This window comes from Triplophysa dalaica, chromosome 4 (assembly GCF_015846415.1).
Source record: "Triplophysa dalaica isolate WHDGS20190420 chromosome 4, ASM1584641v1, whole genome shotgun sequence".
Classification (NCBI taxonomy): domain Eukaryota; kingdom Metazoa; phylum Chordata; class Actinopteri; order Cypriniformes; family Nemacheilidae; genus Triplophysa; species Triplophysa dalaica.
Window position 1 is genome coordinate 19,547,130 of NC_079545.1, and position 24,598 is coordinate 19,571,727.

Sequence of the window (24,598 nt, forward strand, 5' to 3'; positions counted from 1 at the left end):
ACCGGCTGCCTCCGCCTGTATATTATCCCTTACTTGAAATATCAATTGTTTGCTGAGAACAGAGGCAACTTTCACTTTTAGTTTAGCCATATATTGAAGTAATGACATTTCAGCATTCATTCTGATACAAAATATGTTTCTTCTCAAAAAGTTTTTAAAAAGAAGTGTTTTAAAAAAATAAAAGATCTATTTCATAAAAAAAAGGAAAAAAACAATAATAATTTTGTCTGAAAACATGTTTATATATAATGTATATGTAATGTTATTTAAATGTATGCTACTTGCTAAAATATGATATTTGGTAGCCAATATATATATATATATATATATATATATATATATTTAGATGAGCGACTTTATTTACTTTCAGAGAGTATTTATGGACAGTCTCATTCAACTGACACTGTTAATTTAATTACAAGATGAGCATCTGATTCTGCGCTATAGATCTTCCAAAGAGTAAGTTATGGATCTGCGCCATAAGCAGCACATACATGCACAATAGTCGACGGTTTTATGCCGTCCTTTTTTGTACACAATTCATTCAATCCGGGCGAACACTTTGCGAATATTTCATTTTATACGTAATTTATATGTTCATAAAACAGTACATTTTTGTATTCAACAGTGTGATATATAATCTACAGAGTTGTTTTTATAGGCATGACCTAAATTTACGTCAGGCATATATTGTGCCTCCTAGTTTGCAAGGTCTTCCGCTGGAGGTGACATTCGCTTGAAGGGCCTCGGTTTGTAAAGAGAGTAGCGGCGAATAAAACTTGACAGGAACGTTAAACATGGCACAGGCAGTACAGAAATTAGTGGCTAAAGTACCAACATTGGTCGGGGGTAAGGATATTTATATTTTAACAATGCACTAGATTTTATACATTTTTATGTGTTCGAGTTACATGCTTTTGATCGCGGCTTCTAGTGGAATAGGCCGCAGGAATGAGGAAAAAATGCATTCATTCAATCTTTAAAAATGATGAGTTACACAGCTGTAATGATCCATAGATTTTGAATACACATGGCGCAGTAAGTTAATATAGACACCATGATAGTGTTTTATTTTCAGCTTGTTTTAGTGTTCATCTCTAATCTATAGCTGTCAATTCATTCTCATGCTTGGGTCGCCCTACAGTACGGTGAAGTTGACATTGTCGTTGCATGCTCTCACTTGAAATATAATTTAATTTTACATTGGGTTCGATTAATCATTTAGTTTATACAAACGTCAAAATTTAATACGTTGTATGTTTTTTATGTTGTTGTAATTATTAATAACCTGTATTTTTATTTTAAAGCCGCTGTGAACTACTCCAAACCCCGGCTATCCACATTCTGGTATTACGCCCGTGTGGAGCTGGTGCCACCAACCCCTGCAGAGATTCCCAAGGCCATCAGCGGTGTCCAAGATCTCCTCAAGGGCTTCCAGTCAGGACGGCTCGGTCAAACCACAGTCAGGGTCTGTATACATTCTGTACACAAACAATTGTGACCAGTCTGTAAAACTAAAAACAGGATAAAGTGTCAAAATCTAATAACGAGACTGGGGTATCAAAGTTTGATTTCAACCGTTAACTTCACTAGGAGTTCAGTCTTTGCCTTACTCAGTCAAAAATATCAAGGTTATATTTTCACAAAATGTTCTTTCTATTATTATGATGATGATTTTTGTAGAACACAGTTAATCACAAAAAAATTACTAGCTGGGTTTCCACTGGGTACCAATATTTTCTTTTCTTTAAGATTATTATGTGAAAAATTCAGTTCGGCACATAATGAGCAAAATGTATATTCTTAAACTTTAAAGCTGCAGTCCTTAACTTTGGCCTCTTTGTCGCCATCTCAGTTTGAAACATAATATGTCAGTTATATGCGGAGTTATATGCTTTACCTGGGTTGTGCTTTGGCACAATTGCACTTTACAGATGAATCCAAGCTCTGTGCTCACTGACTGACTGCTCACACCCCATCAGAGCAGGTCTGTGCATCAACGTGATAGTAACATGTGACCATGTCTATACCAGATAAAACGCAAAATGTTTTAAGACATCACTGATATAGAATCAATACTAGAGTTTGCTTCCAGATGGTTGCTTTTTAAAACATTCCAGATTAAGCAGCCATCTAGAAGACGATTTAAATTCTAAATGACTGTAATAATAATAAACAACTCTCCTCCCATTTCTGTTAACGGATGTGATGTAATGACGCAAAGCGATACTCCCCCAAATTCAAATTTCCTGCATGGGGCGACCTGAGAGTGCAATTTCTAAATCATCGTTATAAACTTAATGTTGTGAATCAGGGTAAGATAAGACAATCGTTTGGATCATTGACCTGTCCTTGTATTTATCAAATAAAAAAAGTAATGGATTGTAGCTTTGAGTGGCCGATTTTTCATATATAATACACTAGTCAATATTTGAAGTGGATCAGAAAGTTAATCATAATTGTCCTAAGACAAGAACAGGTATTGTTCAAAATTCAAGTATAACATGTAGGTCTGCTATTAATATATGTTGTCATCAATGGGATTTCATTCCTCATCACTTTTGATGATGCCCAGACATGATTGTTTCTCACAAGGTGTGAATTGGCGAGTCACACATTTGTGAAAACAAGAGTTCACCAAAAACCTGAAGTCACAATGGACTAGAAATGCCTCTTAAACATTATTGCCGTGCCTTTGGAGTGTCTCAAGAAGCCAGCAAAATGGTCATAATGTTGATGCACCGGATAGTGTACTGTACTGTACTGTACTCACTCTGTGGGAAGTGTCAGTGTGAAGACTCAAAACAGGAAAGAATTTTTCCAGTTCAACAAAAAATATGTTATTAAACATGTTACAGCAGATCAAAAATATTTGAACTGTAAAGCAAGCATCAATTGTATGGTTTAACAAATGCAACAAATAAGTCATGAACAAAAAACAACAAATGTTATGCATTGAGAAAACCAGTCAGTAGGCAGTGCTGCCACCTCTGACATTGATCACAGCCTCATATTGCCCGTGCATGCTTGAGATTAGGTTATGGATATTCTGTTGCAGGATGGCTTGCCATTCCTCCAGCGATGCTGTTTGCAACTCCAAACAGGTTCTTCGAGGGACCTGATGTGGTTGCACTCTTGACTGTAGCTGCTCCCAAATGTGCTCCATCCTTGAGATTCCCTCCTCCTCCAAGAATTCCGTCACAGGCGACGTTGTCATCCTTAAGCACGAAATCTGGCCACCTTGCACAGGCATACAATCTGCGGCCTCATGTATCAACGCTGCTTACGCACAAAAATGTTGCGTACGGCAGCTTTCACCCTCACTGTCGGATGTACTTGCATCGAAATTAACGTGAGAATGTTATTTATAGCTTTGTCCGTATGTAATGTTTTAGTATGAATTCAACGCAAGTCTTTGTTCATGAGACCCCTGGTCTCAGAATTTCATCTCTATACCTTTGCCCTGTCAGACTGCCATTTTCGAAAATGACAAGCTCTGTCCTTCCACCCATCGAGATACCTCCCCAAACCATGACCGATGATCTGCCAAAACTGTCATGCTGTACAACATTTTGTGCAAATATCTCTCCCCAGGGCGACGCCAAACCCTCCTACGCCTGTCTAGGAAGTCCACACAGAACTGGAACTCCTCTGTGAAGGGCACTGTATCCCACTCATTCAGTGTCCACCTGTGTTGTTCTCTGGCCCACTGCAGACATGCCAGCTTGTGTGTTCTGGAAAGAGGCACCCTCACAGTTGGTCTTCTGACTCTCAAGCCAACTTCATGAAGTCATCTTCTCACAGTCTGAGTGGATACTCGCACCCCTGTTGCATCCTGAAGGTCATTTCTCCAGGCTGACTACTTAATACTTTCTGACCTCAAATATAGCTTTTAGAGCTTTAAATGATAACCAGTTCCCAATTATGGACACCTGTGACGGGTGAATTGGTCCTAATGACAAACAATCATCTCTGCAGACCATCAAAAGCCATTAAGGATGCCATTTCTTTAATGACAACATTGACTAATAACGGACTTTCATGTTATATACGGATTGTGAAAGAGACACATTTTGGTTTTAGAAAAACTTTGATGAAAGGTTTTGATCCACTTCAAACGTTGACTCGTGTTTATTTAAAACATTTATTTTATTAGAATTGTTCAGTTGCTTGTCTTTTTCACCTTACCTGCATTTTTTCTTTACACCGTTAACTATTTAATGTATAGATGTGCCAACATATAAAAGATATGCTTCCATTGACCCTCTTAATTGTTTTTAGGAAAAAACTTCTTTAGGGATTTTTCTGGGGTTAGTCAATTATTGATGGCAGCGGTGGTCCAGTGGACTGTGTCCTGGCATGCGGAATAGCCACATTCTAACAATACTGTATTATTGTATTTAACTAACCTCAGAGGAGATTTAATAAATGTATTTTTTTAATTCTTGAATAAGCTAATAGTAAGAATATAATGTTTGATTTCACTATTCTCATGTCTCCACAGGATGCTATAAGGAATGGACTTGTTGCAACAGAAGTTCTGATGTGGTTCTACATCGGGGAGATCATTGGAAAGGGAGGCCTTATTGGCTATGATGTATAAACGTGGACTGTCCTTTTTTTGCTTGTTCTCTGTTGAGCTTTGTCTATTCCCTTCATTGTCAGAATTCTTGGAATCCAGGAACTAAATAAATGGAAATTATTAAAGAAACAACAGCCTTTAACTTAAAATATGTAATATGCAAGTCTGCGTACATTGTAAGTTAGTTCAGATATTGGTTAACTTGAGTATGTTGATCGATTTTTATTGTATTAGATAAATGCTACAGTCGTCCATAGTGAATTTTCCACCACTTGATTCTTGTATTTAAACAACTTAGTAAAGGTCAACATAATTCTACATTAATAAACATAGTAAAATGTTTGATGGAATTTGATATTCAAGAATATGACTAATAGGAAAGATCCCACAAACATTTATAAAACCATATGTATATGATGTTCACAATGTATATTGTGTGATTTACATTCAGTGTAGTACAGAAATTCTAATTATGTAATAATTGACATCTCTTCACGTTCCTGACTTTCTGATAACATCCGCAGAACATTTCCCAAATATTTGTGAAACCCTTGACGGACGTCTTCAGGATCTTCCTCAAGATTTGAGTTAATAAGAGGCAATTTGCTCAGCTTTGAGGCTATGGAAGAGAAAGTTAAATAAGTTAATTTTCTTTAAAATGTAGTTTAAAAACTGAATTGTAACTTTCCTAATAATAATTTACTTTACAACAGTACATTAATTTCTGGTCATAATCAGGTAAAGTTACTATAAAATGCTGCCAAAAGTGTTTCAGTACCTAATGATGGGGGGTCCCTGACAGCCCCACTTCCTGGTTTATGGTGTGCTATCAACAGGCACTGGGTCTCCAGTAACCCCTGAGAGGAGATGATTGTAGCATGCCAAGTCTCTATTTCCTTCAGATGGCTGGGCACATCTGGGTTGAATACTAAAACCACCCCATTGGATTCTTTCATCAAAGCTGGCCAGCATGATTCAAACCTGTGTTCATGCATACAATGTTAAAAGGAACTTAAAAAACATGAATGTTTGGACATTTAAGAACAAAACAAATCTAGATGAATTAACAAAAGTGATGTATATTTTAACAACCTACTTAAAATCTCCAGCACAATCCCACAGTTCCACCTCACATACTGAATGCTTGTTGCCATTAGATAGATTTTGTGATTCAAATTCAAGTATCCTAAAGAAGAAAGTAAATGTCCTAATTAAGACAACACAATTATACCACTGCAATAAAAATATGTATTGCAAAAAATCATCTCCGCATTTAATTTACCTTACGCCCTGTGTTGGACTATAATCCCCCCCGATTGTTTCAGTTGTATCGGAGAGAAAATTAGCCAGAGCTGTTTTTCCACACTGTAAATACAAGATATTGTAGATTTCGACTTTCATCACAAAGAAGGTACATCGCATCAGAATAAAATGTAAACATAACGATTTTACCTCGCTTGGTCCAATTAATAGTATTTTCAACTTCATCTTCAAGAATCGAGAGAAAAAGGTAAAGCCAAACTGCCTGGTCGTTCTGTTGGCCAGTCTAGCTAGCAAGGAAGCTAAAACCAAGGCGCTTAAAACAACTGAACATTTCTTTTCTTTAAAAAATTAAATGTTGATTAAAGCGTGAGAATTGATAGATCATTGTGATGTTTCCTCATATACATGTATGTAGCTAGATGAAGCGCATTGAGGAAAAGGCAAGCTCATGGCTAATATAAACATCTCGTTTCCAAGGCGATTGTAGATGTAGAGTAAATTAGATAAAATGGCAGACGCAGATTCGCAACATTTTCAAACGGACTATTTTCTACCCCTAGTTGTGTATTATTGAATATTCAGATTTTTTAAAACGATATAAAATCAAATGTTAATTTTGAACGAAATATTTGTGTATATTTTTAATAGTAGATATTCGAAATGCAGTTATAGTTCAGATTTGATCACTGCACCTGGCTTATATTGCATTCTTAATTCATTAGGACTGTTTTAGTGGATGAACATGTTATCAGGATATTTGTATTTATTACTTTGCGTTCCTAGTGAACAACCCAATTTTAGCAATGATCCAATAGAGGGCAGTGTACCCGCGATGTTCAGCCGCAGGTTAAAGACCACTTTCAGAATTGACCATTTATAGGTACGTGTTTAAGTAAAAGGATCATTTTCGTTAAATTCTGTGAGCTAGTGACCCGATTTGTTACCATTCATATGGAGATAACGGGACAATTATCAAAATAACAAAAGGATGCTATCTGCAAATTCTTAATACTGCAAAGAAGCAAGTACTGTCCGTGTTTAAACATTATGTTTTAAGATGGGTTTTAGAATTGGTTGAAAATTAATATGATCGAATAAGCCTGATTTCTCAACTTTCTTGCATCTTTGCATTGTCTCATTCTTTCACGTTGCTGTTGGGTGACTTGATAATTCGTGATGTTTTTTTCTGTTGAAACTTTACACAAACTGGACTGGCATGACCACACAGGCAGAAATGTTGAAGTGGTCTCTTATATTCTGGAACGGTTCTTGCTCCTTTATAAGTTTATAGATGTAATGTCAAACAGTTATTAGGCCTACTGGTCGCAACAAGATGAAAAATGACTGTAAATTCTGTGTGATCATAGAAAGGCCTGTGTTAAATTAAAGAAACAAGAAGGATAGTGGATTTATAAATACTGAAAACGACAGAGATCGGGTTTAATTCAACAATACAATTTTATTGAAATATGAAGAGGTCATTGTTGAATAATAGTGCATTTACATCTCTTGCTTTTGAATACACACAAAGATTAAAGTAATTTAAAAAAGCAGATTGTGGCATTGTTGAGGAATATTTTCTATCCTTTAAGCGTCCAGATAAACATGGGATCCCTACTGAAACAATACCTCCTTCAGATCCTTAATAAAGTTGATTAAACGACAGCTGACAATTTGCATCAAACACAGAGTACAAAATATCAAAGAATAAAATAAAGAACAAAAATATCTGTCTGTCATATTGGACTCTTTATGAAAATCTCATTTCGTGTTCACTTTAATTGGCAGATCTTGACTGACGTTCCAACCCCAAACCCAGCATAGACAGGCTCAGCAAATGTGGTCTCAAAACGATACAGACGTGTCATTGTTTCACCAATACTATAGAAGGCCAAAATCCCTGCAGAATGGTCCAGAAAGACCCCTATTCTTGATGAGTGTGGGCCGCTAACTGCCTTGTCAACCCTGTTATGCCAGGCAGAGTACCCTGTGTCAGAGCAAAGGAGGCTCCAAGATTTATCGTTGTAGCCAAGCAAGCACAGGGAACCTTTCCCCTTACGGCTTATCCCCCTATACGCCACTCCAATGGAGAATTCCCCACTCCACTCAATTTCCCAGTAGAAGCGGCCACCTGACAAGGCGTCACGACAGAGCACCTGGGCAAAGCTGTCAAAGCGCTCTGGAGCGTCTGAGTATGGCTGTAGGTCCCGGGTTCTTATCACCTTCTTATTTCCTTCTGATAAGTATAGCTCCTTATGTGCTGTGTGGGGGTCTAGTCTGAGCTGACAGTAGTCTGGAAATAGCACAAAAACAAAGGTAGCTTTAATGGGTTGCTAATAACAGAACCGTGTAATTAATAATGTCAGAGCAGGAAAATGTGACGAAAACACAGAAGGAAAGGCTTTTATGGAGGCCAGATACTTACATTTTAGGAATTCAGATCTGCTTCTGGGTTCTGCCGGAGGTGCACTGTCCACTGTATGGACCTCCTTAACTGAACACAGAGAAAAACACAAACTTCATTATATTTCTTTAAATCTTTAATATCTATATTCGGTAGCAATGTATATATACAGTAAATAAGCATTTTATCCATCGCTGTGTCTTACCTCTAATACTTTTTTCCTTGGAGCGGTTCTCCACAGTGTACACAGGTACTTCATTCACTATAAACAGAGAATGAACAGATATGTTGAAAACCAGGAAATCTTTGTTTACAGTATATTACTTTGTTTAAAATGCCAGCAGATCTTGGAAAATCACAACATCCTATTGTTATTACGGTCTCAGAATAGAATTGTGCACTAGCTACTTGTTTGATCCAAACAACATCGCTGTCTTGTTTGTTATTTAAACCTTGCTCGGTGAATTGGAAACAGAGCAGAGCTATGTTCAGATTCCAAACATAATCACATTCAGACCTTGTTGATAACTTCAAAATCTACTATGTACCAAAATTACCAGTTATTTCCTCATTTAAATTCTCATAGCTTGCTAGATTAGACTTGATATGTGCTAAAATAAGTAAGCAAACGTGATTTCACAATCCAACTACTGTATGTATGTGCCTTATGTGCATTGCTATGTGTCCTCTGACCTGATTTTGAAATCTTTCGCAGTTCCTCACTGCCGATCTCTTCCAGTCTCTCTTTGATTTGCGCCACGGCTTTCCTGGCTGCACTGAAGGAGAAGTCGGGGTTCAGAGACACTTTGGGTATGAAGCCGTCATCAGTTGGGGTGCAGAGATAATTGAAATTCTGTTGAAAAACAGAACAAATATTCTTGGTACGGAAGAATGTTTGGATTTCTACATTTTATCCATCTGGTAGATCCAGGTATTGCTTTTATCAGTTAACAATCCTTAACAATCAGTCATACCTGTAAGAAGTGGATATGATCCTCAGTGCTATAAAGTTGTTTCAGTCCAGTCTCTTTCTTTTTCAGTTCATCAATCTCCTGCTCCAGTCGCTCCATCAGCCCTTCGGCTTGACTGAACGCTGCCTTCTCATTGATGTTGATCAGTTTGGTGACCTCTGACCTCATCCTCTCAATGGAGGTAATCATTTCATCAAACATCTTCTTGCTTTCAGCCATCGCTCTTTGTGCAGAACTCTATAAACGAATCAAAATAAGAGTGTCTCTCTTTTTTCATATAAAAGCTTATTCAAAAGTAGATTTTGGTTGGGCCCATGTCATTAGAATTATTGCAGTCAAATAAGCCACAGAATGTGTCAGCACATTATTTAAAGACCTAACATCTGGATTACTTTGTGAACAACTAGAGAACAATTATGGCCCATTTCAAGGACTGTTTGCTTTTCCAGATTGAAACAGTAACAGAGTGACTTAACAGATAAAAGTTATTGTTCCAAAAATCACCTTTGCCCAGATAAACAGATGTATCTGTTTATGTTCTGATTTTGGTCTAATGTGTTTCTGTGTGGCATTGATAAGAGCAGTGCAAGCATTGAGCTGTTGCATAAGCTCTGAAACATACTTTCAGAGAATCCACATCTGTTTTTAGTTCCTCCAGTTCTTTGGTCCTCTGCTGGCATTTTTGTTTGATCTCTGCTTGTGATACTCCAAGAAGTTTCTGTCCATACAAAAGAAGAAAAACATATGTTTGAATGTTTTTATGCGAACAGCTCTATCATTATTAATGATCTTTCTAAGATGATTATGCATTTCTTCATTAGTGTTTATCCTCCCATGTCACAAATCTAGACGCACATTAACTGTATGTTTTACTTTTAGCCGCAATTTAAAGAATGGATGCTTTTATCTTTCAGAAGAGAGGGGAATGTTAATCATGCCAGGAATGTAGAACTAGCTTGGTCTGCTTGTCAGAGACACATTTCAGGTGCACACGCTCGACTCTAGGGGAAAGAAAAGGGGGTTTTAAAGAAACCCCTCGCCAAGCTCACCGAACCATTCTTCAAGATAAGCTTGAAGGAATGTGGAGAATCCGAGGAGGGGGTGAATAAAAAGAGTGTGTGTGTGCGCTATAGGAGAAGAGATCTCAAATGTGGGTTTCTGTGTTTAACAGAACAAACAAACCATTAGCAATTATGCCTGCGATAAGTATTAGATCACAGATATAATTATCTAAATGATACCCACGACAGTTAAGTCAAAACAGTAACATATCAACAGCTGTGCTTCCTCTTTGCCTTGAGCGCAGACTTACGTTGGTTATTCAATCCTAAAGAATTGAAGGAAAAGCTTTGAAATTTCAATCCTTTGAAGGTCTTCCTAGTATTCAGTGGTCTGTCCTGATGAAACAGTAAACATCTTGCCTGTATCTAAATATAGTTTCGGTGAAATCTTTCTCGGTGTCATTTTTGTCCAATGACTCACACTGAGTTTTTTCAGCTATTTAATGAACATTTAATGTACCAATTGTTTTGGAAGTTGAAGAGCCGGTTGTTCTTTCAGCTTTGCAATTTTGCAATTTCTTAAGTAAAAGACAAGGCTCTAGTTTTCCTTGATAGTGTGTGTACGGGGTGGGGGTCAGTAAACTCCCGCCCGATTTTCTCCATCTCGCATTCCTTCGTGGGACCTGCCTCACCCCAAACTAGAATCCAGACCTGCCCTGTTTCCCATCCCTCGTAGCACATTTATTTCTCTCACAGCACGAACATAGTTTTCCAGAAAGCAGGCCAGAACTTTAAGTCACGTAACCTCTGAGACACACGTTGTAAATGAACACACCCTGTAGCTTATCTCAAGAGATTTATTGAGGTATCTGAATCTATATCTGTTTCATTAAGTGCTCGACTGTCTTTCAATCTGTTTAAGGTAAATCTCCTTATTTGCCGATCCATGTTTCTTTGTAATGATCTGGACCAGGATGTTTTGCGATAACAGAACCGGTTACACTGTGCATCCTCAACGTTTCTAAGCATTTTTTTAACACTCCACAGTAGAACACCTTTACCCTTCACAATGTCAAGAACAAACAATTGAAGTTTAATAATGTAGCCTCTCGATATCACAGTGGTTACTTTTGTCCGTAACTATTTTTAGAGCATATGAAATATTACAGCAGACAGCTTTCCTTACCTGTTTTTCACTCCTTTCTGCTTCGGCTGAGACGATGTCATGGCCTTTGTGCTCGCTGACAGTACAGATGGCACAAACACACATCTGGTCCGTACGACAGAACAATTCCAGGCTCTTCTGGTGCTGAGGGCAAATTTTACGATCCAGGTTCCCCAGTGCATCCACCAGCTTGTGCCGCTTGAACGTGGCAGACTCGTAGTGAGGCTTCAGGTGTTTTTCGCAGTAAGAGGCGAGACAATTGAGGCAAGACTTGACAGCCTTAAGTTTTTTACCAGTGCAGAAGTCGCAAGGAACATCACCGTGTCCGGCGAAGCTTCCATTGCTGGTGGGCATCAAGTTGAGGTTCAAGCCTGTCTTCTTGATCTTCTCGGCAACTTTGGTGAGGGTAGCGTTTGGCCTCAGGACGGGTCTCTGGGTGAACGTGATCCGACACTGAGGGCATATGTAGATGCCTGTGTAGTCAGCTTCATTCCAGTATCCGCTAATACAGTCCATGCAGAAGCTGTGGCCGCATGGAATCGCCACCGGGTCCCTCAGTAGCTCCGTACATAGAGGGCAGTTGAAGTAGTCTGAAGATATTTGTTCAGCCATTATTTTAGCACACCTATACAAAAAAAACGTCTGAAATGTCTGCAAGATGTGAGAGAAGGAAAAGAGAGACACGCAGAGCTCAGTACAGATGATGTTTTACTACGGACAGCCTTGAAATTCTGAATTCCACAGGTTATTAATTAAAGGAAGGAAAACCCTCCCCTTTGTACTGTGGGAGTGTGTGCGAGAGCAAGTGTGTGTGAGAGAGAGAGCGAGAGAGAGGGGAGGGGTGGGAGGGAAACAGACAGAGAAAGATTAGAGCACAACCCAGCTCTGATAAACTGGTTGAGCCAGGACGGCAGGAGGCTTGAGCGAGAGACATACAGTGGGTGAGGGGAGGGGCAAAGGGTGGAGTGAAAGACATCGAAGAAGAAAGGTAGAGTTGAGAATGAATGAATTGTAGTACAAACAGGACCATCCAAGCTGAAACTTAAACATGAAAGTGCTCTCACACGTACACAGACTGAGTTTTGTTTAGTCATTAGCTGAAGGGCAATATACCAGTTACCCTACAACCACAGTCTGTTAATAATTGGCCATTTCTTGCTCTTCACTCGTGTGTGTGTGTGCTTATCAGAGTTTAGCCTCTGATAAGGGAAGGTATTTATTGTAACATGCACGCTTTAATAATTTGTCCTTTCAGAAAAAACATTATTTAATTCAATACTTACTGCAGCTTGTACTCAGTCAAAATGTAATGCAGTCCTTGGATTTAAAGGGATAGTTCACCCATAAATAAAAATGATGTTATCATTTATTCACCCTCATGCTGTTCCAACCTGTATATGACTTTAGGATATGAAAGAAGATTTTTTGTCTTAGTGGTTTTGTGTCCATACAATGGAAACCAATGGTGGCCAATATTGTGTGTTGCCAACATTCTTCAAAATTTATTTTGTTTTCTTCAGAGGAAAGCAAGTCATACAGGAATGAGTGAATGATGATTGATTTTCATTTTTTGTTCCTTTAAAAAAGTTATGAAGTTTCATTGGCTTAAAACATGATGTATTTCATACCAGTACGTAATACAAAGGACTTTCTGTTAAATTTATAGCCTTGAAACTGTCTTTTACACACCAAGGACTTTAACTATTTGCTCACAGCACTAGACAAACACTAGTGAAATTCATTGTGTAATGTAGTTGCTCTGATATGGAAGTTTCTGAATGTATGAACTAAGGCCAGTTAAACTGGATTGGGTGTTGCAGACTTAAAAATATGTCATCATTTTGTTTTAAGTGGGTGTGGCATAAACAAAACAACGACATTCGTTCAGTTCTTGAAACTATTTCAAACGTGACATTTTCGTTTGATAGTTAGTTTTTGCTAGTAGCAAAGTTGCTCGGTGTACCAAAAATGTGAATTATCTGCTTTCTATAGACTGATATGAGCATGAATGTGTTATACAGAATGACGTAAGCAGTCTTGTGCCTTTGATATAATCTTGTGACAAAACAAATCACACACACATACACACCTCTATTGAATGCAGTACAAACCTGTTTTAGATACAAGTGTGTAATTTGCAGTGAGATAAAGTCTAGGAGTCGTTCATGAGTAAATATGGTTTACATAATAAATCATCTAAGCTGTGATAAGTATGCACATTAATCATAACAATCTCCTCCCTGTTGTTGTGTTCTCCCTGCATTCCAACAACACATGTACAGCGATACAATTGAAACACTTATTTTCAAGCATTTAGCAGATTCCGACAACAAATAAATATAAAAAGCTAATGTTGAATGAATGACATAATGCTTTTTCTCTTTATTTAAAGTACATGAATCAGCTGAATATATATATTTATATGATACAAAAGTGCATTTAACAATCAAAATGGGGTTACTGTAAAATAAGAATTTTGAATCGGCCCAGCCAGAGCCTAGGTGACGTCCGACTGATAGAAACTGACACCAATCACATGCTCATTGGTTACAAACGGTTGTACCATTAGCTCTGCCCAATACACACATCTTGCATCACTTCATAAATAGTTTCACCACCTTCCTTATTTGGTCTTGTTTCTGATAAGCCAGTTTCTTTTCACCTTTTCCCAGAGTTGATCAGATTCCAGGAGTTACAGTACAAGGTATACACAGCATAACTGATTAACCAAGATTTAAAAACCTAGCATGTTAGTTTAGCACCTTTACTACATATTCTGTTTTTGTTCTATCTTTTGCAGCTCGGAGGACTGATTTTCCGAATGAATGAGGGTCAAAGATCAGTCATATTTAGTGCATGGGGTGTTGTTGCTCATATTGTTCTCATGGTCTGGATAAAGGAAATGTTGTAAGAAGAAATCAGTTCCTTTAACACAACCTTTATTGTTCTCCACACCCTCGTTCTGACCCCTCAGAGTTCACATCAGTTCAGCAGAGACTGTTTTCCTATTCAAGGAGTTGGGCATGCCAGATGTCTCGTGTTTCCTTGTGTATATTAAGGGTCAGAGGACAAGTTTCATTAAACTACCTGATTAAGGGGAAGGCGGGTTTGCTGCCTGCTGGAGGGTTACAAAGTGTGAAGAGTAAGAAGTTAAAACCGTGGGCTCGCCTCTGGCCGTTCCAATGGTCAGTGGGTGGAAACAAGGTATTTACAAGTGTTTCCCATGAACAATAGTCACCTTTGTGAGTTTTGGCCAAAATACAGAGCGCACTGTTGTGGGTGTGTGTTTGCTTGGTCATCTGGAGAAAGGCCAGATAAACTTGAACAGACTGTGCAGATGAAATTGACAAAAAGCCCAAAGGAGGAACAGCACTCAGAGGAATTCATGAATCTTTTTTCCATAGAAAAAAACACAGATCTAGCAATTGGTTTTCAAAGACAAAGATTGCTTCTCGCAGTAAAAAAATAGCAAGTTTCAGCTGCCTTCAATTTTTAAGTAAAATCAAATGAGCTTTATGAGTCAATTGAACTTAAATACATTGAACTGACTTTAAAGATCGAGTTGTAAAATACGAGTCAGTTCAACATAATTCAAGTTTAATTGACTCATAAAGCTAATTTGATTTTACTAAAACATTTAATGAAGCTGTTTAACTTTTAAAACGTCTAAGTTTTAGGTTGGGTTTTTTACAGTCTAACGTTATTTTATACATTATCAATTATTTTACAATCATGTTAATGTTTTGACGTAATTACATTAGGGATTCTAACGCACACATATCATAAATATTTTTTGCTTTTATAAAGTGGTTCATTTTTATCAACATGATGATGAAATACCTTTCAAAGTTTGAATACCCTTATGGATTTTGTTTCGAAGACATGAGTGACACAGTGAGAGATAAGTATAAGTATAAGGGAAAATGTCAATCATTCTGTTCTTGAAGCATACTCACGTCCACGCTTTCTGTACAGACGTGGAATGACAAGCAGTCTCTGTTACAACACAATCAGGAAAGACTAGATCAGGCTATAAACACTCTTGCACCATCAGTACACTGTTCATCCACTGACAGCAATGCAGACCAAACACTAACATATGAACTTATGAGTGAAGTGATCTGACGGGCTGTTTTGTGAAATTTAAACTGTATTCTACAGGAAAAAATTGCATTTGACAAAAAGCTCAGAACATTTGGAAAATATGGTTAAATACATTCTTAATGAAAATGTAAATGTAATTATACCTAAACATGTTTTATTTTGCAATTGCAGATTAACTTGAATAACTATTTCATTTATTAATCAACTATTCTGAGCTGTGAATTAAAGAAGTAGTTTATCCAAAATTAAATATATCATAATTTTGCCATCTTCACCCTCATGTTGAAACACAATAGGCAGAATGTTGGGCATAATTATCATTCACCTTTCTGAAAGTAAGAGAAATTACAACAATCTTTCAAATAGTCTCAGTTCTTTCTTAAACCTCTCTGTTTTACAGAAGTCCCGCAGGTTTGAAACTACTCGAGAAGGGTAATGCAACCAGTAATTTAGTGACCACTTACACACACTGACTCACTGATCCGTAGTCAGACTGCAGATGCATGGACACACCACATGTCCTGTGGAAGTCTGGATATTCTCCTGCACAGTGGAAACTTTCACCTTTGCTGGCCTCCCGTGACTTGCTCTTATCTCACTTATTAGGCCTGAGTGCATTCCTGCCAACATTTTTTGCTCTCAGTGCTGAAACTCACAAGCCGGCAACCATCTTGTGCCGGAATCTTGACGTAAATTAGTACAAGTTACAGATGGCCGTTCATCTACGAGTTGCAACTTTGGGTTTTCAGTATAAATATTTATCTTTTATGTGTAATATTATTTATAATTAACAATTTGTTAAATTTGCATAACAATATGTTTTAAAACAAGAACTGAGATTATTGGAGTAAAATAAATGTTATGTATTATGTAGTGAAAAATATCAGCAGGAAGGCCCCAATTAGCTTTTAACAGCTCAATGCAAGCCAATGCAAACTCACTTCCACTTCCTGTTTTCCAACAGATTCCTGGAGCTTTGTGGACTGTGCTGTACAGAGGATGTATGCCCGAGAGCGAAGAGAGAGGCTAATCTAAAACAAACACTTATTTCCATTTTTGAGCTACAGGAATAAACGTTTGTTAGAGAAGAAAGGGCATGAGACAATAGCTTCAATGAAAGTTACTATTTGAAAATTAACTTTATAATCTTTTTTTGTGTGTGTTGTTCCATAAAAATAGATTAATATCATAGGGATTTCATTGCCTTGCAATATTTGAATGCATAAATACTAAGTTTGGTAGTTCAAGGACTTTTTCAATGGATAGTTCACCCCCCAAAAAATTCTTTTACTAAAAAATAATTTACTCATTCTCAAGTTGTTTCAAACCTATGTTCATTTCATTGTTTTGCTGAACACAAAGAAAGATATTTGGAAGAATATTTGTAACCAAATGGATCCGGGGCACTATATACTTCCATGGAAGGAAAGAAAACTACACTGTAAAACTTTGCTGCAGTTTTGAAGCAGGTTTTCCTGTAACTTAGTGAAGATTTAATTTACAATTTTGTTTTAAACATACTTTTAAACGTAACTTTTTCTTATATTTTTTCATGAAACAAAACTAAATATCTTTGGTCACTTTTCTTGTTATGTAAATGTACGTAAGTTATCAAGTTTCTAATATTTTTACTGAAAAAAACAAAACAAAAATGCTGAGGAAGAATATCATTTTTTGCAGTATTGCTGCTAATGTCAGTCTCTTCTTTCTCATTTTGAATCTGAAAAATCAAAGTGCTTTAATTTTGGTTAAAGTAAAGATAAGCTCAAATTGAAAACACATTTACATCTACGGTAAGTTACTGGCAATACTACTGCAAAATAACAGCAAAGTTTTACAGTGCACTATGGTAGTTAGTTTGCCACTTTCTTTAAAATGTCTTATTTTGTGACTTATATACCGGTTTGAAACAAATGATGACAACATTTTCATTTTTGAGTGAACTATCCCTTTAAGCTAAAAGATGTAACTTTTGTAACACTTACTTACTTATAACCAATTTTCTATCAGTTAAAGTTCTGTCACTTGTGAATGTGACTAGTCACACATTAAAACGACACACTTACTGACTTTTGGACTAACCTTTTTGGAAAAAAAGCAGATAAAAGGGGTGTTCAAAAACCATAACTTTTTTTGCAATTCAGCTGCAAAATCTGGGGTTCCAAAAAGAACACACTTATGCTTTAACAGAATAAATAAAAATGTGTATTTTCTTCCTCAAGTCCGTCAAGAAATGGACTTATAGTCTTCCTCCCTGAAAAAATTTACACTTCAGCTTTGATGGCCTGTGCCAAAGATCACCGCATGCTTGGTCTCTAAGTACTCATCCATCACAACAGCTCCTCCTCAGTCGAGCAATATGCCCTACACATCTGAGCCCATGGGGCCCGCTGTTCTTAATAAGGTCAAACAATGAGATCATAGTTTGCAAGAAAATGCAGTAGTAACACAAGGCAAGTTTTATTAAAGATAAAAAAATTGCTGCTGACACTGACACATTTTTTGGAACATGGCTCATTTTGAAATCTACAGAGACAATGTACATTTTTAAGATGAGATCATACATTTCATTCATTCTTTTCTACAACACTGATTTATTTTCATTGACACCTGATGATACATGTTGCCCCTTTCTCTCAATCTCTCTCTTCACCTGGGCTTCAGCCACTCCCCCATTCATTTACAGGTTTCTGCATAACCAGTTTAACCTCCCTCCCTGTTTACTCTATAAAACATGCAGTGGTGGCGTTTTAAACTCACTTTTCTTGTCTCGCATACGTACGCGATTCCTATTCTGAGATCTCATCCGGATTTCTTTTGGGATTGAGCCATGTCGTTCGACCAGGACATCTGTTACCTCTGCAAGGAGGATCTCAGGGAACCTGTTTCCATCCAATGTGGTCACATATTCTGCTCGGTCTGTATCAATACCTACTGGGATCATGCAGACCACACTGGACAATACGTGTGTCCACAGTGCAGGGTGACTTACACCAAGAGGCCAAGCCCACGCAAGCTTCAGTCCTCTCGGCATTCGTCTTCGACCCTGAGAAGTTCAAGAAATTCCCAACAAGAAACGGACTTCCCTCCAGCACCTCCAACACCTGACTACAAATACGCAGGACCCCAGGATGTAGGATGTGATATCTGTATCGGAAATAAGCTCAAAGCTGTCAAGTCTTGTTTGATGTGTCTGGCTTCTTACTGCGAGAAGCATCTGAAACCTCATTTCGAATCAGCCACCTTTAAACGTCACAAGCTTGTGGATGAGATCGGACACCTGGACCGTCAGATATGCCCTCAGCACCAGAAAGGCCTGGAGCTCTATTGTCGGACGGATCAGATGTGTGTCTGCGTGCTGTGTACAGTGAAGGAACACAAGGGTCATGACATGGTGTCGGCCGAACAGGAAAGAGCAGAAATGCAGGTAGGGCTCGGGAATGTGTTTGTGGAGGAATTGTGTGTCTATCAACAGTAACACTGAAGTCATATTTTTACTATTGGAAAATGATGCTGGTTTCTCTGTTATGACAACAGATTAAAAGTGAAAAGTGTATCTTCACCAGCACCATTATGAAAAACGTATTAAATTATGAAAATATTATGCTATGAAAATTATATTATGAAAATGAAAGTTATTTGCATATATACTGAATTTTCTGTGTTGGCATATTTTCAAGTTGAAACAGGAAGTTGGTGCAGAAGGCCTCTTAATATAGCCAGTAGAGTTTAGTTTTTATATCACAACCATTAAAATGATTTGCCATTGCTAGTCTGAAGTGACTAGGTGCATTCTCATTCTAAAGTGATTTGAAAAGTCATCAATATTTTTGCTCCCTATTCCTATAAAAGATTGTAAACTATAAATGTGTTTTTCTGGTAAAATTGTTCAAGAGCACACAAGGTGTTTAGATACCATTAAAACTAACAGATATGGACAAACTTACAAATCTCCCGTTTTTATTCAAAAGGGTCTTAAAAGTAGCCAGCCTTCCTAAAACAAACACATCCAGTGAGTGATCTCCACCCAGAAAGGAAATAAAGATTCGATCTGTGCTGAAGTTCTAGTGAAAGAGAGGTTTCATTATTAACACTAAAGAAAACCCTGCATTGTTCTACAGACACACGCAGTATTGCACAATAACCTGTTGGGTTTCTGTGTAAAAGAATGAAGCAAAGTTTCAGCAAACAATCCCGCCATATTGGATGATGTCAAAATAAGCGAATGTGCTTTGAAATAATGGAAGTGTTTTCTATCAAGTACACGAAGAGTTAAAGTTCATGAAAACCGGAAGTGGAAGTTGTGTTGTGGAAGGATGCTGTAATTCAAACATTCCTTTGTGGCTGCAACTCATTGTCATGAATTTCTTGTTTATAATTGTCCATAGCAACGGTTGGGCGCCACCCAGGCTGAAATCCAGGAAAGGATCCACGACCGAGTGAAACAAATGGATGAGTTAAAACAGGCTGTGGAAGCACTTAAGGTTTGTCTGAAGAATGAACAGAGATGTGGGGTGGGGTCATAGGGTATTAAGACAAGAAGCTTGCCAGATTTCATCCTTTAATTTAATATTCTCTTTAATTTAATTTTTTATTGATTTGCAAATGTATGTTGAACAGTACTTTTACAGTTTCTAAGTGACATGTTCTTAGTATATTAGTAGTTCCATGATAAATAGAGTTATACATGTACAATAATGAAACTTAAAGTGTCAGTTCACACAAAAATAAAATCCTGTCATGATTTACACACCCTCAAGTTTTTCCAAATCAGCATAAATGTCTTTGTTCTGATAAACACAGATAAAGATATGTGGAAGAATGTTCCAAACAACTTTTGGCCACCATTGACTACCATAGGAAAAAGTACAATGGTAGTCAACGGTGCCTCCAGAACTACATTCTTCAAAATAATATATATCTAAAAAACAATTTGTGTCCTACTATGGTAGTCAATGGTGGCCAAGAACTTTTTGGTTACAAGCATTCTTCCAAATATCTTTCATCAGAACAAAGAAATGTATACAGATTTGGAACAACTTGAGGGTGAGTAAATTAAGAACATTTTTGGGTGAACTGTTCCTTAAACAAAACAGCAACAGAATAATAATTCAAATCGTTTCTTTAGAGTTCAGCACAGCAGGCCTTACAGGAGAGCGAAAAGCTATTTGGTGACATGCTTCGTTCCATTGAAAGAATGCAACAGGAAATGAGCAAACTCATCTCCAGCAATAAGAAGGCAGCACTTAACACAGCTGAGAGTAACATGGAGCGTCTGGGGCATGAAATTGCTGACCTTAAGAGGAGAGACAACGAGCTGACGCAACTCTCTCGTACCGAGGACCACATACACTTCATCCAGGTACCTGAATCCGAATGCAGAAAAAATAATGCATCAAATGGAAAGATTTTAGTTTCACTCCACATTGCATAAAATTGCATTAGTTCAGTATAAAATGTTTTTATTTAAGTTTTCTATTATGCCACAATAATAGATAAAAAACTACAAATACTTAAGGTTTTTGCTTCCGTTCTGCAGAGTTACCACATGCTGATCGCCCAGACTGAGGCTGAGGAGCTTCCCTCTGTTACTGTGAACCCCTACTTCTCCTTTGGTGCTGTCACAAAGACTGTATCTGAGATGAAACAACATCTAAATGAGTTCAGCAATGAGGAGCTGGTCAAAGTAGCAACCACAGGTATGATTATTAAGGTTTGCAACATGAAATAAATATTTATTTCAGTATAATTATATAATTTAATATATAATATATATATAATATATAATTTACAATAAAATGTTCAGGTTTGTTTTATTTGCTGCTGTCATTGCTTTTAAATAATTCAGAATGATGTCTGTTTTTGTCTTGTTAAAATTTTCATTCATTATGGCATTTTACTTTTATATAGATCCTAAAAAACTGACTACCTTGTTCATTCCTTTTTAGTAAACAAAATGCCATTCTGCCAGCTGGAGGACTACAAGAAGAAAAAGAGTATGAAGTGTAAGTTGTTGAAAATGAAGCTTCCCTGCTGTTTACTTTGTGAAAATACGCTGGAAGTTTGGAATGTCATTTGTCTACAGCCAATGTCAGAGACCAATGATTTTTTGGGCCAGTTGCTAAGGAACGATCTTGAAAGCAACATCCCATTAAAGGCAGATGTATTAGCTGATCTTCCCAATGAAATCCACACACATTGAGGCACAAACTTTTTCATTTGACATTCGGTTCCTGTAATTGTATCCTCACCTTACTCAGAAAGTACCTAAAGTTCCTCTTACTCACTGACATGATCTGTTTTTTTATGAAACAGATAATTAAAGGTTTACATGTCATCTGCTGAGATAACTGTTGAGATTAATAAAACAATTAGACGTTTGGTCATATTTTCATCATTTTCTTTTTTTCTAGCTGATGTTGTTGACATGCAAAAGAGCACCAACCTAGCAAGGGAGCCTCGATCAAGAGACGAGTTCCTCCAAACAAGAGAGACCCGAACAAGAGATGATTTCCTCCAGTGTAAGTTTATCTGCGTTTACATAAAAAATTATTTTTATGGGGTGTCGATGAAACTCACGGGATATTGAGTTAAATGTCAGTCGAATTAATTACTTGTATATGTTAATTAGCTCACAACTTCTTACAAGACATGCTGGCTTTTGTCTTGTTTTAGTGGGAGAAGTCTAACCTCATTCCTTAGACACTGACTCTGTGTTCAAGCATATCATAAAAACAGGTTTAGTTCGCTCAGTAAGTGGGTGTATGGATGATTCATTGTAACTGTCATCGCTGAAAACTCAGCTGGGCTCTTTCAGTGAACTAAAACACTTATCAAACAAATATGTCAGAAGAAAGCTTGTAAATATGTAGAGTTATGGAAAGAAACTAGAAAGACATATATGTAGGGTGTGTAGACGTAGTCTTAAATGTCTATCGACCCTCTCGGCCCTCTAGATCAGAGGCGTCCAAGAACTACCGGCAGACACCACCAACAAATGTCCAACCAGCTCTAACAGGCAATGTGCAGATTCAACTACTAGGCAGGTGATTCTTTTATCAAGGCAACACTTATCCATCTGCATGTTGTCCCTGTAACATTGTATTTCAAGCTGTCTTTTATTTTCCCTCATGTCATTAAAAATCTGTATTTGACTTTGTCTTGTGGAACACAAGAAGATATTTTGAGAAAATGTTTGAGGTATGGTTTCCATACAGTGGAAGTCAATAGGGCCAATGTAGTTTGTTGGCCAACGTTCTTCAGAATATCTTCTTTTGTATTGTGCAGAAGAAAATAAGTCAGGTCAGGTTTGGAATGACATGAGAGTGAGTAAATGATGAAAGAATCTTCATTTTTAAATAAATTATGCCTATAAGGACTGCTGATCTAGGATCAGATTTGCTACAATGTGTTTGTAAATAGTAGGGCTGTTCCCAGATCAGCACTCCTAGTGGAAGACTAGTTCTTATTTATGTTTCTAATAAATAATTGCTTCGCCTAACTGCAAAATTGGCATTGATAGTTCTGCAATTCTTTAATCCTTTAGTCTAATTCTTTAATATCTTAACTTTGTGGTTTCTGTCTTGGATCATTCACATTTGTAATCCACACTTAAGTAACCTTGCGTCTTGGAGCACTAAGGAAATATAGTCTGTATATGTACATGTGTACATGGATCAAGATTCTCGCATGCAGGTGGTTGTACACGTGGGTGCACAAAGATTCATTGTGAGCAAGGTCTTCATATCCTTTTTATTAAGTATCGGGTCAACCAAATAACCTTTGCTCTACACACCCACAAAGAAGTATATGTTTTGTCAATGCATGACCATCCCTCTTCTAATTTGTTTTGAAGATGCCTGCCAACTGACTCTGGAGTCCAACACCGCATACAAGCAACTCTACATTTCCCGCGGCAACAGAAAAGCAGCGCTTAAGAGAGAACCACAGCCATACAATGACAGCAGCCAAAGATTTGACTGCTTACCCCAGGTCCTGTGTCAAGAGGCTCTTTCGGGAGGTTGCTACTACTGGGAGGTGGAGTGGAGCGGAGAAGGAGCTTCCATTGGTGTCACTTATAAAGGCATTAAGAGGACAGGTTATGGGGACTCAGCTCGTATTGGCTACAACCGCAAGTCCTGGAGTCTCTTCTGCTCTGACTCCAGCTATTCTGCCCGACACAACAAAGATCAGCTTGAGATAACAGCACCCTACTCGTCCCGTATCGGGGTGTTTCTAGACTGTGCTGGAGGCACTCTGTCCTTTTACAATGTGACTGAGTCCATGTCTCTTATTCATCAGTTTAAAGCTACTTTTAGTGAGCCGGTCTATCCTGGCTTCTGGGTGTGGTATGAGTCTGCTGTAACTATTTGTCAGCTGTAGATATTAAACTGCACAGGGTGCATAAGGGATGTTTTTTTTTATTAATAAAATATTATTAAGTATATTCTTATGGTTCTGATCACTATTGCTTTTGTATTTTAATCGATAATATATCATATAAAATGACTTAAATAAATATTCAAATGTGAATTCATTTTATTTTGTATTCATTATTCGTGATTGTATTTTAGTGGTTATGAAGGTTTACTTTGCTGTAGGGCTATATTGTGAGATTTTGACTAATTATGTGTGCATTACTGGCAACAAAATAAAAGTCTGTTTTAAAAAAATGTATTGTTCAATTGTTTACGTGAAGCATATTCGAAAAAATCTAATAGATAATGTGTTCTGTGATGGTGCACAGATTATAAAGATGCTGATACATTAACTCCAGGGTGCACAAAATGAATAAAGAATTTGGTTCCAAAATGAGAAAAATCTAAAATCTTGTTTTTTTATTTATTCCAAGTAGGCCTTATATAATTAAAACTGCAGTTGGTTCATTTTAATTTGAGCCATAATAACTGCAAAAAATACAGCTAACTAACACAATAAAACATGACACATTAAATAAAAACATGATTTTTGAAAAAATAAAAAAAAGAGTTATCTCCGTTTTGAAACCGAACTCTTCGTTTAATCCCAATGACAACCAGATAAATAACAAGAGTGACATCTGCTGGTTGCTACGGGTCATATCAGGCTACCCAATGGACATTTTCTTAT

The 24,598-nt window shown here is 37.3% G+C and overlaps 4 protein-coding genes across 6 annotated transcripts; 2 read left to right on the forward strand and 2 right to left on the reverse strand.

The window, feature by feature from the left end:
* The first annotated feature begins 692 nt into the window (after window positions 1–692).
* atp5l (ATP synthase, H+ transporting, mitochondrial F0 complex, subunit g) lies at window positions 693–4,924 on the forward strand. The gene is made up of 3 exons (XM_056747034.1): window positions 693–849; window positions 1,308–1,468; window positions 4,505–4,924. Exons 1-3 carry the CDS (start codon window positions 798–800, stop codon window positions 4,601–4,603), a joined length of 312 nt encoding a protein of 103 aa, XP_056603012.1. The 5' UTR covers window positions 693–797; the 3' UTR covers window positions 4,604–4,924.
* A 68-nt stretch (window positions 4,925–4,992) lies between these two features.
* ift22 (intraflagellar transport 22 homolog (Chlamydomonas)) lies at window positions 4,993–6,324 on the reverse strand. The gene is made up of 5 exons (XM_056747033.1): window positions 6,035–6,324; window positions 5,865–5,947; window positions 5,679–5,768; window positions 5,361–5,563; window positions 4,993–5,201 (listed from the first exon to the last, which is right to left on the reverse strand). Exons 1-5 carry the CDS (start codon window positions 6,068–6,070, stop codon window positions 5,053–5,055), a joined length of 561 nt encoding a protein of 186 aa, XP_056603011.1. The 5' UTR covers window positions 6,071–6,324; the 3' UTR covers window positions 4,993–5,052.
* Window positions 6,325–7,284: 960 nt separating this feature from the next.
* Window positions 7,285–12,260, reverse strand: ftr82 (finTRIM family, member 82). Its single transcript, XM_056747149.1, has 7 exons — window positions 11,408–12,260; window positions 9,843–9,938; window positions 9,224–9,457; window positions 8,943–9,102; window positions 8,455–8,511; window positions 8,271–8,339; window positions 7,285–8,138 (listed from the first exon to the last, which is right to left on the reverse strand). Exons 1-7 carry the CDS (start codon window positions 11,996–11,998, stop codon window positions 7,618–7,620), a joined length of 1,728 nt encoding a protein of 575 aa, XP_056603127.1. The 5' UTR covers window positions 11,999–12,260; the 3' UTR covers window positions 7,285–7,617.
* A 5,328-nt stretch (window positions 12,261–17,588) lies between these two features.
* On the forward strand, window positions 17,589–24,026 carry ftr83 (finTRIM family, member 83). Of its 3 annotated transcripts, none has more exons than XM_056747258.1 (8): window positions 17,589–18,917; window positions 19,879–19,974; window positions 20,619–20,852; window positions 21,030–21,189; window positions 21,439–21,495; window positions 21,904–22,011; window positions 22,447–22,532; window positions 23,346–23,483. In XM_056747258.1, exons 1-7 carry the CDS (start codon window positions 18,321–18,323, stop codon window positions 22,503–22,505), a joined length of 1,311 nt encoding a protein of 436 aa, XP_056603236.1. In that variant the 5' UTR covers window positions 17,589–18,320; the 3' UTR covers window positions 22,506–22,532; window positions 23,346–23,483. The 3 variants fall into 3 exon arrangements, with proteins under 3 accessions (XP_056603236.1, XP_056603237.1, XP_056603235.1); XM_056747259.1 differs by having other exon boundaries at window positions 22,447–22,536; window positions 23,346–23,481; XM_056747257.1 differs by lacking the exon at window positions 22,447–22,532 and having other exon boundaries at window positions 17,592–18,917; window positions 23,346–24,026.
* Window positions 24,027–24,598: the final 572 nt, after the last annotated feature.